The 17301-nt window shown below is 42.5% G+C and overlaps 1 protein-coding gene across 3 annotated transcripts in view; it reads left to right on the top strand.

Annotated features, from left to right (window-relative positions):
* Nucleotides 1-17301, top strand: part of arhgef12b (Rho guanine nucleotide exchange factor (GEF) 12b) — a 129021-nt gene that overhangs the window by 15167 nt on the left and 96553 nt on the right. The window contains exon 1 of one of the 3 annotated variants that reach the window (XM_045224128.1): nucleotides 9069-9278. The exons of the other annotated variants lie outside the window; for them this stretch is intronic. Within the exon in view, the coding sequence (XP_045080063.1) occupies nucleotides 9253-9278 (26 nt within the window). The 5' untranslated portion in view covers nucleotides 9069-9252. Of the gene's footprint in view, nucleotides 1-9068; nucleotides 9279-17301 lie in introns of those variants that run through there. 3 annotated transcript variants of the gene reach the window in all.

Below are 17301 nucleotides of genomic sequence, written 5' to 3'. Positions count from 1 at the left end.
CAGAATTCTCCAGTAATTGGGTAAGATGTCAAGCACATGTTGCTGGGGAAAAACTATTACCTGAACGTTACAGTCCAGGATGGCTCTGCCCAATATTGTGTTGGCCTGAAGTGAGTTTGGATTGATTGCAGCCCACCTCAGAGACAGCTGCTCTGAAGTGAAGCCAGGGTCAGTGTGTCTGGAGAGAGAAAGTGAGAGAGATGTGCCAATCTAAACAGTCCAGAGAAGTGTTATAGCTGCTGAATTCTCATGGATTTATGTATAGTGTTAAACATGAGTTGTGTTCTCGATGAGAAGGTCAGTATTGAGCAAAATTTTTTATATGTTTGGAAACTGTGACCGCAAAGAAATTCTGCACCAGTTGGGTATATTTAATCTATCTTTCATGTTCAATAAGCCGGCATATTTGGTGCACAAATAGTGTGCACATTTTTTTTGCTTTTCAAAACTAGCCATCATTCGTGAGTCAGTGACTATGTCATTCATTACGCAACATAGGAATTGCATGAGTAAGTGAAGGAAATAGGCCGTATGCATCAAGGTGAGGTGGCTTGGCGTACATGTGGCCCACCAGGGAGAGAGAGAAAGATAGAGAGTCGGGGTGGGGACCACTGCTGCTACTGCTGTCTCCCATGTAGCCCTGCTTGAGGCAGTGCACCTGGACCTGCAGGCCTCTAGTTCCTGTTCCGGTCTCCCCCACATGCCTTGCTTTCTCAGGCCTACTGGAGCGAGTCTCAACAGGAGGCAGAGTCGTGGCCACTATCGTCACATACTCACATGCACAATGCACACATGTATACATGCATCGACACACACATACACACAAGATTCATACACAATCTGATTCATACACACAAACACTCATTACATACACACACACACACACACACACACACACACACACACACACACCTCAAACACGTTATCTACACAAAGACACAACCCATGCAAGCCTACCCTGCCTGGCTCTGGCTGACCCCAGCTGGCAACATCTGGCCTGGCTGCAGATAAGAGAGGTGGGGTCGCTAGCTACACCCCTTCACGCCTTTATCACTGCCATCGAATCACAGTCGGACAACTTCCTGCACTAACGGACCATTACCAAATCACCAGAGCTGCCTGTGAGAGTGAGAGAGTTAGTGGGTGTGTGGAAGAGAGAGGGAGAGGGTTGGCGTTTGTGGAAGTGTGTGTGTGATCACATGCAATCGTCTCCCCGGACAGTTTGACAAGTTGACATCTAGGTCAGGTGCAGGTAGGTAGAGTAAGTCTCCTCCTAGTCAGGAGTGGTGCATACTTCATAGCCTGGGAGAAAGGGATGCACTTTCTGTTAGTATATGTTGCAAGAAAGGTCTTGTCTACATCAGCAATGCATCAATGTCAGTAGCAGTAGCTTGGGGATAAGTGTGCCTGAATGCAAATCAATGCACCTTTTGACCCTTGCAGCTGACTGGACTGGAAAAACAAGGTTGCAAAACAGCTGTGCAACGTTTCTTGTTCTCTAGACTTTTGAAGTGCAAAATTGAAATAGCTTTTTTTGCTAAACAGTTATCACATAGGTTTTGATATTGTCATTAAATTAAAAAAATGTAAATGTAGAGTTTTTCATTACCACTATTTTGCATAGTGAGTCACTCTCATGCACCGGCAATCCCTAGCTGATATTCTGTCAGTATCAAGGATCATTTTAGTCTGACAAAGAACGGTATCCTGTCTTTTCCTTTAGTAAAAGCCAGGATACCTTTCAGCAAAGCTCCTGTGTGTTCATGCGTTTGGGGTGCTGTGTGTCGGCCTAGGTGTGGTATTCTCCCACACATGCATAGACAGCAGCTGTGTGGAGGACCATTGAAATGTTTGCACACTGTTCACACTCGCTCTTAGTTACCCTACCACAAAGACAACTGCTGAGCAAATGGCTTTTCGTTTTGTTCTCCCTAAACAAAGTAGGAAAAATGTTTGAGCCCCAATAGTTATAGTGAGCATGTTTGTGCATAAATGGACTCAGTAGAGGAGATGTCTTTGTCAGGCCAAGAAACCACTTGAAATTCTACAGCTGTTAGATGTGAAATGGAGTTGTTTGTACAATGGAGGACTCTTCCTACTTCACAGTTCTTAAACAGGTGTGAAGTCCAGACATGAACTTCTGTGACATTGAGAAACATGCTCAGGTTCTGCTGATCTTCTGTGAATGAACATGCCATGTTGATATATGTTCCTCCCAGGCGTACTTTTTTGACTCCGTTTTGGAGGGAAAACATGAGTCACCTGGGGAAAAAAGGCTGTGGTGCCTGGAACCTGTGCCTCTTGCTATCTCCAGCCCTCTGTGTAGTTCAGCCTGTACTCAGCAGTGATCATCCCAAAGGGATTGTCTGGTATTTTTGGTATCTGAGACGTCTATTGTTGATAACTGTATGGTTAAAAATAGCCCAGAGAGGAGACACTCCCTGAACACTGTTGAAGGGGCAGGCAGACAGGCAGTAGACACACCGGGCTTAGCAAACATATTTTAGCTATGACGCTAATCCTAGTCATACAGTGGTTGAGCTAGCTCAGTCGTTTTTTGTTGTTGTTGTGGAATGGACTCACCTGACCTTTTTGTTACATATCCTAGTTGCAGTGGTGGAAAAAGTACCCAATTGTCATATGTGAGTAAAAGTAAAGATATCTTAATAGAAAATTACTCAAGTAAAAGTGAAATACACCCAGTAAAATACTACTTGAGTAAAAGTCTAAAAGTATTTGGTTTTAAATATACTTAAGTATCAAAAGTTAAAGTATAAATCGTTTAAATTCCTTATAGTGAGGAAACCAGATGGCACCATTTTCTAGTTTTTTAAATTTACGGATAGCCAGGGGCACACTCCAACACGTAAACATAATTTACAAGCGAAGCGTTTGTGTTTAGTGAGTCCGCCAGATCAGAGGCAGTAGGGATGACCAGGGATGTTTTCTTGATAAGTGCGTGAATTGGTTGTCCTGCTAAGCATTCAAAATGTAACGAGGGAAAATGCATGGAGTAAAAAGTATATTATTTTCTTTAGGAATATAGTGAAGTAAAAGTACCCCCCAAAAACTACTTAAGTAGTACTTTAAAGTATTTTTACTTAAGTATTTTACACCACTGCCTAGTTGGTAGGATACTCAACCTTATATAACCTAAGCAAGGTTCACGAACTTAGGCTACAATAGTTACAAGGGAGACACTAGAATAGGAGGAAATGCAGCTAACAATAGATGTAAACAAAGTTTAGTTTGAATTTGCCCACAAGTTGAATTTGTGGGCATTAGTCCTGTATCATGTGAATACAACCAATAAAGCGCCACTGTTTAACAGTGGCTTTATTTCAGGCTGAGGCAGAAATGTTTAAGGCCCGTTGGTGCCTTATTGTCAATCATGAAATCTTGGCCAAGTCAGTGACCAATTCAATTGTTTCGAGATTATAAGAGACAAAGTAGGAGAACCCATTAAACGGATACTGCGTTATTCTGGCAATTAAGCCTTTTTTTCTACTTACCCAGAGTCAGTGCAATGGCTCGAAGTCTACAGGTATAGTAACATATGCTAGCGTACCCGTAGACTTCCAATCATTGCGCTAGACCAAGTTAGCATTGGCTCGCGAAACTATCTCTAAAGGCGTCGGCATGCTTCAGTTCGGCTGGCGCCTAGCCGAACTTGGCTAGCCAAACCGAACGTGTGCTCACATACTCCCTTAAAAGACCTTTGCTTGAAAAACGCGGCAGTAGTCCATTTTGAGACGCCGTAGCCAGTATACACGTCCTCAAAATAGTCCGAATTAATCTAAAATTACTCAAGAAATGGGTAATTAATTTTGAGGTTTTTTGCCGAGGAGATTTTAGTTGCGCAAGTTTACGTCTAAGATGTTTGGTGCAGTATTTCTCAATGAAAACATGTGCATGAAAACGAGTCGTCTCTCGTTGAATGACAAGGACTTTATTGAATAATCCCTACTGTTGACCAATCACCGATGAAGGGGCGTAGACTTCGGCTCCGAATTTCGGCTTGCCTCTATAAAAAAATTGTTTTGCTCAAACAGCTGAAAAACCCCTCACCGACGTCAAAGACGAACAAAAACGTCACAAAATATTGTCATAATATATGCACAAACTCTTCCGAACTGTTTCGGCTGGAAAAGCATGCGGACGCCTTAACTTCCTTAATACTGCAAATGGAGACATAAAAATGGTATCCATGAGTTAATCTGACTCTGTGTAAGTAGAAAAGTCACAGAATCTCGCAGTATCCCTTTAACTCTTTAACCCTGTTCTTGCTGTAGCCTTGGTCTGTATTTTCTCAATGGCAGGCAGTCTTCTATTGAAGACTGTTTCAGAAACATGTCCTGGCCTTCGCTGCTCAGCCACCACAGAGGTCCTGTAGACAATAACGACCCAGTGTTTTGCGTTTGGCAAGAGCTCTCAGGAGCATGTCCCAGTGCTGTTTATAATAAATGTGCAATTAACTGGGCTCGAAGTACCACCAAGCAGAGTTACTGTTTAAAGAGTTTTGTACTGCACTGCACCCTCCAGTTGTTGAGCAGGCAAGACACACACCGTCTGTGAAATGGCTTAATTATGGGCCATAGGAGCTATCAAGTTAAAGTTTTGTATTGTTCTTCAGCTTTTTTGAATATGCACAGGCACAGCGCAGGCCTACTATTGCAAACACATACCAGAGTTTTACTCAACCCCTCATGATTTAGTTTAACCTATCATAGTTTGTTTTCTTGTGTACTCTTCACGGACGACTAGTCAATTTGGTTCAAACGGCGAAATTGGGTCGGCAGAGACTAAAATAATTAAACCGATGTAATTGGAGCATGTCTGGGGTATTGATTTGTGTAGCGACATGGAGAATCGCCTCCTCAGCTGCCAAAGCTTTGACACTGACTCCACTATTGTCATTAGGCTATCCCAGCCAGGCAGCGAGGACATGGCTCGCCTCCTCTCATCCTAGTTATGACACGAGGGGTCAGCACTATTGATCTCTCTCTAACAGCATTGACTTGGAGATGAGCGCTGAATTGGATTGATTTGATTATTCTTGCCATTCTCACCCCATGTGGTTGGATGCCTGCTCAAATTCATTTTGGCACATTTAACTCAATGTTCAACTGTGCAATTTGATCTATATCAGGGATGGGCAACTTTGATGGGGGTGGGGGCCACAAAAAAATCTAAACTCATCATGAGGAGCCACAGTTGCTCGCGGGTCTGCATACCCACATCAATAACACATTGTGAGCAAAACATTTTAGTGGCCCCACTTTTGACAGCGGAAAAAAATATTAAAAAAGTTTTTTTGTTAATTTCGTGCAATTCTACAGATTTTGCCATTTGGTGTAGATTTTTGTTTGCGGTTTTAAAGCAAGTTAGCTTCAATTCTACACATTATGCCATGGGGTGGAGAGAAGATTTGAACATTTTATAACTAATTTCATGCAATTCTACACGTTTTGCCATAGGGTGGAGGCAAATGTTTGTAGTTTTATGATATCTGAGTGACTGACTAACAAAATCAATGGGGGCCCCCTGGCTGGTAATTCGACCATGATAACAAGTTTAGATAGCTGGCCACTAAACTAACTTAGCAATCTAAAAAATGTTAGCTGACATGGGCAAATGAACTGACTATCAGGTGACTGACATAAAAAGAGAAACTTTGTGTATTATACTATTCATTTTTTGGGATCTAGTTATCAACTGCTCCCCAACGGCATATCGTGTTACAGAACAAAGTGGATCGTTTTTTCAAAACAGACAACTAGAGGTTACAAATGACTCTTTATAGTAGACTATCAAATTGTATTTGTCACATGCTTCGTAAACAACAGGTGTAGACTAACAGTGAAATGCTTATTTACGGGCCCTTATCAACAATGCAGAGATTTTTTTTTTTATAATAGAAAAATAATAACACCAGGAATAAATACACAATGAGTAACGATAACTTGGCTATATACACGGGGTACCAGAAAAGAGTTGATGTGCAGGGGTACGAGGTCATTGAGGTAGATATGTACAGTGGGGAAAAAAGTATTTAGTCAGCCACCAATTGTGCAAGTTCTCCCACTTAAAAAGATGAGAGAGGCCTGTAATTTTCATCATAGGTACACGTCAACTATGACAGACGAAATTAGATTTTTTTTCCCAGAAATTCACATTGTAGGATTTTTTATGAATTTATTTGCAAATTATGGTGGAAAATAAGTATTTGGTCAATAACAAAAGTTTCTCAATACTTTGTTATATACCCTTTGTTGGCAATGACACAGGTCAAACGTTTTCTGTAAGTCTTCACAAGGTTTTCACACACTGTTGCTGGTATTTTGGCCCATTCCTTCATGCAGATCTCCTCTAGAGCAGTGATGTTTTGGGGCTGTCGCTGGGCAACACGGACTTTCAACTCCCCTCCAAAGATTTTCTATGGGGTTGAGATCTGGAGACTGGCTAGGCCACTCCAGGACCTTGAAATGCTTCTTACGAAGCCACTCCTTCGTTGCCCGGGCGGTGTGTTTGGGATCATTGTCATGCTGAAAGACCCAGCCAAGTTTCATCTTCAATGCCCTTGCTGATGGAAGGAGGTTTTCACTCAAAATCTCACAATACATGGCCCCATTCATTCTTTCCTTTACACGGATCAGTCGTCCTGGTCCCTTTGCAGAAAAACAGCCCCAAAGCATGATGTTTCCACCCCCATGCTTCACAGTAGGTATGGTGTTCTTTGGATGCAACTCAGCATTCTTTGTCCTCCAAACACGACGAGTTGAGTTTTTACCAAAAAGTTCTATTTTGGTTTAATCTGACCATATGACATTCTCCCAATCCTCTTCTGGATCATCCAAATGCACTCTAGCAAACTTCAGACGGGCCTGGACATGTACTGGCTTAAGCAGGGGGACACGTCTGGCACTGCAGGATTTGAGTCCCTGGCGGCGTAGTGTGTTAGTGATGGTAGGCTTTGTTACTTTGGTCCCAGCTCTCTGCAGGTCATTCACTAGGTCCCCCCGTGTGTTTCTGGGATTTTTGCTCACCGTTCTTGTGATCATTTTGACCCCACGGGGTGAGATCTTGCGTGGAGCCCCAGATCGAGGGAGATTATCAGTGGGTGGTCTTGTATGTCTTTCATTTCCTAATAATTGCTCCCACAGTTGATTTCTTCAAACCAAGCTGCTTACCTATTGCAGATTCAGTCTTCCCAGCCTGGTGCAGCTCCTTTGACAGCTCTTTGGTCTTGGCCATAGTGGAGTTTGGAGTGTGACTGTTTGAGGTTGTGGACAGGTGTCTTTCATACTGATAACAAGTTCAAACAGGTGCCATTAATACAGGTAACGAGTGGAGGACAGAGGAGCCTCTTAAAGAAGAAGTTACAGGTCTGTGAGAGCCAGAAATCTTGCTTGTTTGTAGGTGACCAAATACTTATTTTCCACCATAATTTGCAAATAAATTCATTAAAAATCCTACAATGTGATTTTCTGGGAAAAAAATTCCTCAATTTGTCTGTCATAGTTGACGTGTACCTATGATGAAAATTACAGGCCTCTCTCATCTTTTTAAGTGGGAGAACTTGCAAAATTGGTAGCTGACTAAATACTTTTTTCCCCCACTGTACATATAGGTAGGAATAAAGTGACTAGGCAGCAGGATAAATAATAAACAGTAACAGCAGCGTATGTGATGAGTCAAAAGAGTTAGTGCAAAAAGGGTCAAATCAGATAGTCCGGGTAGCTATTGGGTAACTACTTAACTAACTATTTAGCAGTCTTATGGCTTGGGGTGAGAAGCTGTTCAGGGTCCCGTTGGTTACAGACTTGGTGCATTTGCACCGCTTGCCGTGCGGTAGCAGAGAGAACAGTCTATGACTTGGGTGGCTGGAGTCTTTGATAATTTTTAGGGCCTTCCTCTGACACCGCCTGCTATAGAGGTCCTGGATGGCAGGGAGCTCGGCCCGAGTGATGTAATGGGTCGTACACACTGCCCTCTGTAGCGCCTTGCGGTCGGATGCCAAGCGGTTGCCATACCAAGTGGTGATGCAGCCATTCAAGATGCTCTCAAGGGTGCAGCTGTAGAACTGTTTGAGGATCTGATGGCCCATGCTGAATCTTTTCAGCCTTCTGAGGGGGAAGAGACGTTATCGTGCCCTCTTCACGACTGTGTTGGTGTGTGTGGACCATGATAATTCCTTAGTGATGTGGACACCGAGGAACTTGAAGCTCTCGACCTGTTCCACTACAACTAGCTATGTTGCTAATGGTAATGAAAAAAAGTTAGAAAAACACACTCAACCCTCTTATGCTGTGCTTAATTCACACTCCGGGCTAATGAACTATTAAAGAGCTAAGTTGTTCTCACTGAGCTGCCCTAAGCTTGGAGGTTAATCCAAGGTTATTGTATTACAAACCTCCATCTAATCACTGGAATCTGAGCCATGTGTGTCATTCCCTCCACCGTGTGCGAGTGTAGAGGTGTGTGTACGTGTGCCTGTGTGTACGTGTATGCTTGTGTGTCTCTTTGTGTCTGTCTCTGTGCTGTATGTGTACTCGACACAGACGGGGGTACACTGTATTCTGTTTGGGTGGACAGGCCCATATATGTGGTGCCCCCATGGACGACCAATGGAATCAGACCTGTGGCAGGTTGCACAGCAGTCTGGTCTATGGCAGACACCGCAGGGGCCGTCCACACTATAGGGGCTTGTACAAGCTTATCTCACCACCAGTCTGGTGTGAAAGACACACACACACACACAAAGGGTTGCTGGCAGACAACACACACACACACACATACATACACACATACACACACTGGCAGACAACACACACTACTCACGCACATACACACACATACACAGAGTGAGTGTAGCTGGCAGACAGAGGCGGTGTTGTGTCAGCTCAGCTGCTGGTGAATCATCTGTTTGCCCAAGCCTCCCTCCCTGCTCCCCTGACTGCAGCATGTCTCCATCCAGCCCCACCCCTCAGCTCCCCATGACCACACAGGGGTTTAGCCTTGGAGCACTGCTGCAGTGCAGCTAGGGTAGCCCTGATCTGACCCATACACTCAAGTGTTGTCGGTCTCAATGCCATTTGCCATTTCTGTTACACCATCATCATGACATAGTTCACTTGAAGCTCGGAGTCATATTCAGGTTATGTGAGTTATACTGTATATTGGTATGGCATCTCGCCTTTTGAAAACTGCATTTAGAAATCACCATGGAACGGATTCAGTCTTTGTGCTCCGATGGAACATTGTTTCAACCTTTCAATGTGAGTAATACTGTAGATGGCTGTGTGTGCAGTCTTTGTTCTTAGATCTCCTGCACCTGCTTAAAACCACTGGATATGCATATAGTTTTTCCCCAAACGAGGTCAGTGTCTACATTTTAACTTGAATGTATCATTGTATCTACAATTGACTAACCTCCAAATGTCATACTTCCTACTACAACCCTATTGTACACAGTGATGCAGGGATTTTTCTGAATTTGTAATCCTTGGGCTGGCCGCCAAAGCTTTTTTTTTCGTGTCGCCTAAGTCCAAACAGTGTTAAAAAAAGTGGGGTTCTTTTATAAATATACATCTTTGAGAACTAACAATCCCCAAAATAAATGCTAGACAGTTAGGGAGAATTAAAAATTCCCAAAACAATGAATTTAGCAGTATTCATTTTGTTATTATGTTTGAGCAAAAGAACACAGCATTAGCCATGTTAAAATGCATAGAACTGCAGGAAATTGGCTTAAAAAAGCAAAAATGTAACTGCTAAGATGGGGGCCTCTTATTATAAAAAAAATAATTGCAGCGCCGACGGGCTCATTGCCACGCCCCCTGCCATGCCCACCACATAAGCCCCTTTTTGATCCAGAAAAAACCCTGTGATGTAGTGGTAAAAAAAACAGATAGGTGGGTAAACGCAGATCACTGTTCACCGTAAATAAAGTAAAGGCGTCAGCATGCTTCAGTGCGAGTGTGCTCACATACTCCCTTAAAAGACCTTCGCATGAAAAACAAGAAAAAGGCGGCAATAGTACTGTTTGTCCACTTTGAGACGCTGTAGCCAGTTTACACATCCTCAAAATAGTCCAAATTTTTCTAAGATAACTCAAGAAATATGTCATTAATTTTTATGTTTTTACCGAGGAGATCTTAGTCGCGCAATCCGTCTAGGATGTTTGGTGCAGTATTTCTCAAGTGAAAAAATGTGCATGAGGACCAGTCGTCTCTCGTTGAATGACAACAGGCACTTCATTGAAGAATCCCTACTGTTGACCAATCGCCAACGAGGGGGAATAGACTTCGGCTTGCCTCAAGAAAACATGTAGTGTACCCGAACAGCCGAAGAAACCCTTGCCAAAGTCCAAAATGAACAAAAACGTCCCAAAATGTTATCATAATATAGGCACAAACTGTTCCGAAGTCTTCCGAACTGCTAACTGTACTTTAAATATATTTTTTCCCGGTAGGTTGGTAAACGTTTGTACAAAGTTAAAAAGGTGCGTAAACGGCTACACCACTGATTGTACAACATGGATATGTGTGCCAGTGTTTCGTATGTTTATTCTGTGGTTGCTGGGAGGCCATTAAAAGCGCCTGGCCAGTGGAGAGAGAGATTGAGTGAGAGACTCTGGCTGTGCCTCGGGGCCTGTGGTGGGTGGGGGAGAGGAGGTGAGGGGGGAGGGTTAAGGCAGGGTCCTCTCCACTTTCTCCAGGCCCTGCATGATACAGATGGAAACGGACGTTGTCCCAAATGACACCCTATTCCCAATAGGTGCACTACTTTTGACCAGATTCCTATTGGCCCTGGTTCACACTAGATAAGCATTGCTTCTTTGGACCCCCCCTTCAGGCCAATGAGGAGTCATTTTGCCTAAACATTCTAATAGTCTAATAAATCAATTTCATGTATGCTATTGGATAATACTTTGGTTGTGTTTATGAAGGTCTTGGGTAACATTAGAATACGAAAAAAGTATAATTTCAAAGAACACAATAGCATTTTCATTAGTTTTATGTTACTGTAGGCTATCTGTTGCTGCGTGCTCACGTGTGGAGCGCATGGAACGGTGGTTATTCTTGGATAAAGTGATATTTTGAAATAGAGCTCATCTCTTCAATTTTGAAAGTTATTGGGCAATGGTAAGTGTTTTGGAAACCTCAGAATCAGCTCTTTGTGATTATAGAAATCAAAACATCTTACCTGCATGTGACTGTAGGAGGGTTGGAAAAAGTCACTTTCTCGCACTCTGGGGAAAGAAATGACATGTTCTCTTAAAATTGCTTATAACACATTCTGTTTGTGATATCGAAGTTCTAACAACATACGTGTGTTAAAAATACATATTTACGAAAAGTCAAAGACGGAGGGGGGGCATGACTTAAGAAATGGCAGAGATATTTCAATTTTAAATTCATTTAGTTCAACATTATCCCCTTGGCCTTTCTTGTGGTAAAAGTAGTGCACTACAAAGGGAATATGGTGCCATTTGGGACACAGACAAGTAGCACCACACTGCAATGCATTTTCATTGTTTTAGTGTCATGCCGGGAGAGCTACATGACTTAGAGTTGTGATTATGCATGCACACAATTTTTGGTATGGTATTATAACTTTAGGGTCAAATGTATTTCTCGAAGTGTGTGTCTTTGTTTGTTTACGGTTATGGCCATAAGTCCTATCAACATCTGGTAGACCTCTAAAGCCTGGTGTCACGGGGGCTTTGTTACCCCGACGTGACACTAACACACACACACACGGCCAAACTGTGTCAGTTCACTTCAGCTGCTCCCCACAGTGGATAGTGTAGGGGGAGGGGGAATGGTCTACACGGCTGGGCCCCGTTTATACAGAACAACCCATATTTTATACACTAAGTGTACAAAACATTAAGAACACCTGCTCTTTCCATGACAAATCAAATCAAATCCATTTTTATTTGCCACATCCGCCGAATACAACAGGTGTAGACCTTACAGTGAAGTGGTTACTTACAAGCCCTTAACCAACAATGTAGTTAAAAAATAAAATGGTTAAGTCAAAAATAGATAAGTAAAAAAAATAAATAGCAGCAGTAAAATAAAATAACAGTAGGTAGGCTATATACAGGGGGTACCGGTACAGTGTCAATGTGCGGGGGCACAGGTTAGTCGAGGTAATTGAGGTAATGTGTACATGTGGGTAGAGTTAAAGTGACTATGCATAGATAATAAACAGAGTAGTATGTGTGTCATTCAGAGGGTGAATGGGCAAGACAAAATATTTAAGTGCCTTTGAACTGGGTATGGCAGTAAGTGCCAGGTGCACCGGTTTGAGTGTGTCAAGAATGGTCCACCACCCAAAGGACATCCAGCCAACTTGACACAACTGTGGGAAGCATTGGAGTCAACATGGGCCAGCATCCCTGTGGAACGCTGTCGACCCCTTGTAGAGTTCATGCCCCGACTAATTGAGTCTGTTCTGAGGGCAAAAGGGGGTGCAACTCAATATACTACAGTCCCACGTCAGCATGTTTATACTGACTCCATGGGTTTGTGTGGCGGAATGAGGAATGGGTTGAATGAATTTCATTTCAATCAAGCATAATCAGACAGTCAATCTTGAATTTTTTTCGATAAAAAAATGTAAAATGTGCATAGATTATTATTAAATGATATCATGATTTATTATGACATGGCGTCAACCCCACAGTTGGCAGGGAATTGGTTTTGGACAATTCCTGGTTACTGTACATAAAACTGGACCTATTTAGTGCTAGTTACTTGCACTGAGGCGCGGAATTGGCTTGCACAGATAGCCCTCAGCCTCACTAGCAATATTGCTAATTTGCTACAGAAACTCCTTTTCCCGCATAGCTATACATTACCAAATGGAGAGCGGGAGAGGGAGAGAGAGAGGGGTGTTTCTTTGTCTCTGCACAGATGGGTCAGACATGACAGCTTAAGTGATACAAACATACCCTCTTCCTCTGCTAGACATACTCACTCCCCTGTCTCTGTCCCAAATTGCAAATGTTTTCCTTTATAGTGCACCATTTTTTATAGGGCTCTGGTCAATAGTAGTGCACTATATAAGGAACAGGGTGCCATTTGGGATGCATACTCTGTCTCACCTTCTCTACACTCTCACTACCTCCTCTATCCCCGTCTTGCCTCTCCTACCATCTCAATCCTCCATCCCCTCTCTCTCTTTCTCCCCTTTCTCTGAAGAAACAAGGTTTACCCGAATGTGGCCTTGGCCTCGTTCTCTCTCTGGATTCTATTCTTTGACCTGGGGAGCGGTCGGTCTGCAGTGCTTTGAAGAGTTCACTGCCGTCAGTAGCCTCAGAACTGCCTGGCATCAACATGCATGTCTCTGCCTGGAGCTTCTCTTTAAACTCACTTTAACTATTTTCAATGGACTTTCCACCCTGACTGTAAATTCAACTATACATTTCACTGAAACACAGTAACCATTTATACTGAACAAAAATATAAACGCAACATGCAAGAATTTCAAATATTTTACTGAGTTACAGTTCATTTAAGGAAATCAGTCAATTGAAATAAATTATTTAGGCCCTAATTTATGGATTTCACATGACTGGGCAGGGGTGCAGCCAATTAGAATGAGTTTTTCCCCACAAAAGGGCTTTATTACAGACAGAAATACTCCTCAGCACCCCAATTCCTGCAGTCAGCATGCCAATTGCACGCTCCCTCAACTTGATACATCTGTGGCATTTTGTTGTGTGACAAACCCGCACATTTTAAAGTGGCCTTTTATTGTCCCCAGCACAAGGTGGACCTGTGTAATGATCATGCTGTTTAATCAGCTTCTTGATGGATTATCTTGGCAAAGGAGAAATGCTCACTAACAGGGATGTAAACAAATTTGTTGATGATGATGATAGATTGGATTTATGTCATGCTTCACAAACTAAATGAATTATGTCACACTTTTAAAACTAAATGAATTATGTCACACTTTAAAAACTAAATGAATTTTGTCACACTTTAAAAACTAAATGAATGATGTCACACTTTAAAAACTAAATGAATTATGTCACACTTTAAAAACTAAATGAATTATGTCACACTTTAAAAACTAAATGAATTATGTCACACTTTAAAAAGTAAATGAATTATGTCACACTTTAAAAACTAAATGAATTATGTCACACTCTAAAAACTAAATGAATTATGTCACACTTAAATAAATAAAGCTCAAAGCGCTTTACATTGTAATGGGGGAACACATTTTCCATTCGTAAATCAATCTCTCTATCCATTAAATATTTATTGGGGATGCAGCAGGGATGGCCAGTATGAAAATGTATGCACTCACTAACTGTAAGTCGCTCTGGATAAGAGCGTCTGCTAAATGACTAAAATGTAAATGTAAATGTGTCCGTCCCCCTCCAGTTTATCCCACAGAGGTTCCACTTCTCATGTGACATCAATGGTTCTAATGGGTCAATGCATTATTCATTGCCAAGTCTCCAATGTTTCTTCTCCCTCCCCAAGCTTATGACCTGCCTTAAACAATAAGATAAATAATACATTCATTTATTCATAAAAGCACCGTTTCAACATCCCGGCACTACAAAACGACTTCTCCTCAAGTATTTCACCCCCAAACCTATTGTGTTGGTCTCTGTGTCAGTGTAGGCTAGCCTACAGCCTAGCTATGTGTAAACAAGACCAGGCTAGGCCTTGCCTTCCCTGCCTGCCTAAAGGGATCTAACATGGTGGATATGGAGGTGCTGGCAGGTCTCTCTTGGAGGCTGGCTGGTTGTCTGTCCTTCTAGGGGATTTATCGTTCTCTCTCACCACCCCCACCCCCCTCCCCGTCCCCAGTCGTCCCTGGCCACGCTAATAAAACGTGAACAGACAGTGTAGCGTGAAGAAATGTACGTCCCCGAGCCACGTCAGGATGCACACTCTCTGATCAGGCTTATTGGGGCAGAAAGAGAGGGGAGTGCCTGCTCCCTCCCTTCAGGCCATGGAGAATGAGGGATGGTGGAAGAGAGGGGGGGGCAGGAATAAGGGGTTGCCGCTGTGTGTGTGTGTGCGTGTGAGTGTGTGGTCTGTTCTGACCTATGTTGAGTGGGACTAGAGGGTCTTCAGATACCCTTTCAAGGCCAATTACTTGAATTTCCCTAGATACAGTTTGCATTCCTGTGCATGCCACACAAAATAAACACCTTTGTTTTGAATAAGAGTATGGCCCCCATTTAAAAAAATATTTTACAGTACTCGGTTCCATTGTTGTTGTTGAATTCTTCAAGTGTATTATAATCTTACCACTGTGCGTGCAGTACCACGAATGGAGTTGTAGTACGTCTTTTAGCAAAAACATCCCAATAGTCTCAATGTACAATATATAATCTTTACAGACTATCCTTATTGATATTTATAAACTGTGTGGTTTGAGCCCTGAATGCTGATTGGCTGAAAGCCATGATATACAGTGGGGAGAACAAGTATTTGATACACTGCCGATTTTGCAGGTTTTCCTACTTACAAAGCATATAGAGGTCTGTCATCTTTATCATAGGGACACTTCAATTGTGAGAGACGGAATCTAAAACAAAAATCCAGAAAAACACATTGTATGATTTTTAAGTAATTAATTTGCATTTTATTGCATGACATACAGTGGGGGAAAAAAAGTATTTAGTCAGCCACCAATTGTGCAAGTTCTCCCACTTAAAAAGATGAGAGAGGCCTGTAATTTTCATCATAGGTACACGTCAACTATGACAGACAAAATTAGATTTTTTTTCTTCAGAAAATCACATTGTAGGATTTTTAATGAATTTATTTGCAAATTATGGTGGAAAATAAGTATTTGGTCAATAACAAAAGTTTCTCAATACTTTGTTATATACCCTTTGTTGGCAATGACACAGGTCAAACGTTTTCTGTAAGTCTTCACAAGGTTTTCACACACTGTTGCTGGTATTTTGGCCCATTCCTCCATGCAGATCTCCTCTAGAGCAGTGATGTTTTGGGGCTGTCGCTGGGCAACACGGACTTTCAACTCCCTCCAAAGATTTTCTATGGGGTTGAGATCTGGAGACTGGCTAGGCCATTCTTGGACCTTGAAATGCTTCTTACGAAGCCACTCCTTCGTTGCCCGGGTGGTGTGTTTGGGATCATTGTCATGCTGAAAGACCCAGCCACGTTTCATCTTCAATGCCCTTGCTGATGGAAGGAGGTTTTCACTCAAAATCTCACGATACATGGCCCCATTCATTCTTTCCTTTACACGGATCAGTCGTCCTGGTCCCTTTGCAGAAAAACAGCCCCAAAGCATGATGTTTCCACCCCCATGCTTCACAGTAGGTATGGTGTTCTTTGGATGCATCTCAGCATTCTTTGTCCTCCAAACACGACGAGTTGAGTTTTTACCAAAAAGTTCTATTTTGGTTTCATCTGACTATATGACATTCTCCTAATCCTCTTCTGGATCATCCAAATGCACTCTAGCAAACTTCACACGGGCCTGGACATGTACTGGCTTAAGCAGGGGGACACGTCTGGCACTGCAGGATTTGAGTCCCTGGCGGCGTAGTGTGTTACTGATGATAAGCTTTGTTACTTTGGTCCCAGCTCTCTGCAGGTCATTCACTAGGTCCCCCCGTGTGGTTCTGGGATTTTTGCTCACCGTTCTTGTGATCATTTTGACCCCACGGGGTGAGATCTTGCGTGGAGCCCCAGATCGAGGGAGATTATCAGTGGTCTTGTATGTCTTCCATTTCCTAATAATTGCTCCCACAGTTGATTTCTTCAAACCAAGCTGCTTACCTATTGCAGATTCAGTCTTCCCAGCCTGGTGCAGGTCTACAATTTTGTTTCTGGTGTCCTTTGACAGCTCTTTGGTCTTGGCCGTTTGGAGTGTGACTGTTTGAGGTTGTGGACAGGTGTCTTTTATACTGATAACAAGTTCAAACAGGTGCCATTAATACAGGTAACAAGTGGAGGACAGAGGAGCCTCTTAAAGAAGAAGTTACAGGTCTGTGAGAGCCAGAAATCTTGCTTGTTTGTAGGTGACCAAATACTTATTTTCCACCATAATTTGCAAATAAATTCATTAAAAATCCTTCAATGTGATTTTCTGGATTATTTTTTCTCAATTTGTCTGTCATAGTTGATGTGTACCTATGATGAACATTACAGGCCTCTCTCATCTTTTTAAGTGGGAGAACCTACACAATTGGTGGCTGACTAAATACTTTTTTCCCCCACTTTAAGTATTTGATCACCTACAAACCAGTAAGAATTCCGGCTCTCACAGACCTGTTAGGTTTTC

This window comes from Coregonus clupeaformis, chromosome 13 (genome assembly GCF_020615455.1).
Source record: "Coregonus clupeaformis isolate EN_2021a chromosome 13, ASM2061545v1, whole genome shotgun sequence".
NCBI lineage: Eukaryota > Metazoa > Chordata > Actinopteri > Salmoniformes > Salmonidae > Coregonus > Coregonus clupeaformis.
The sequence above is the reverse complement of the archived record's forward strand: the minus strand, read 5'-3'. Positions and strand labels throughout refer to the sequence as shown.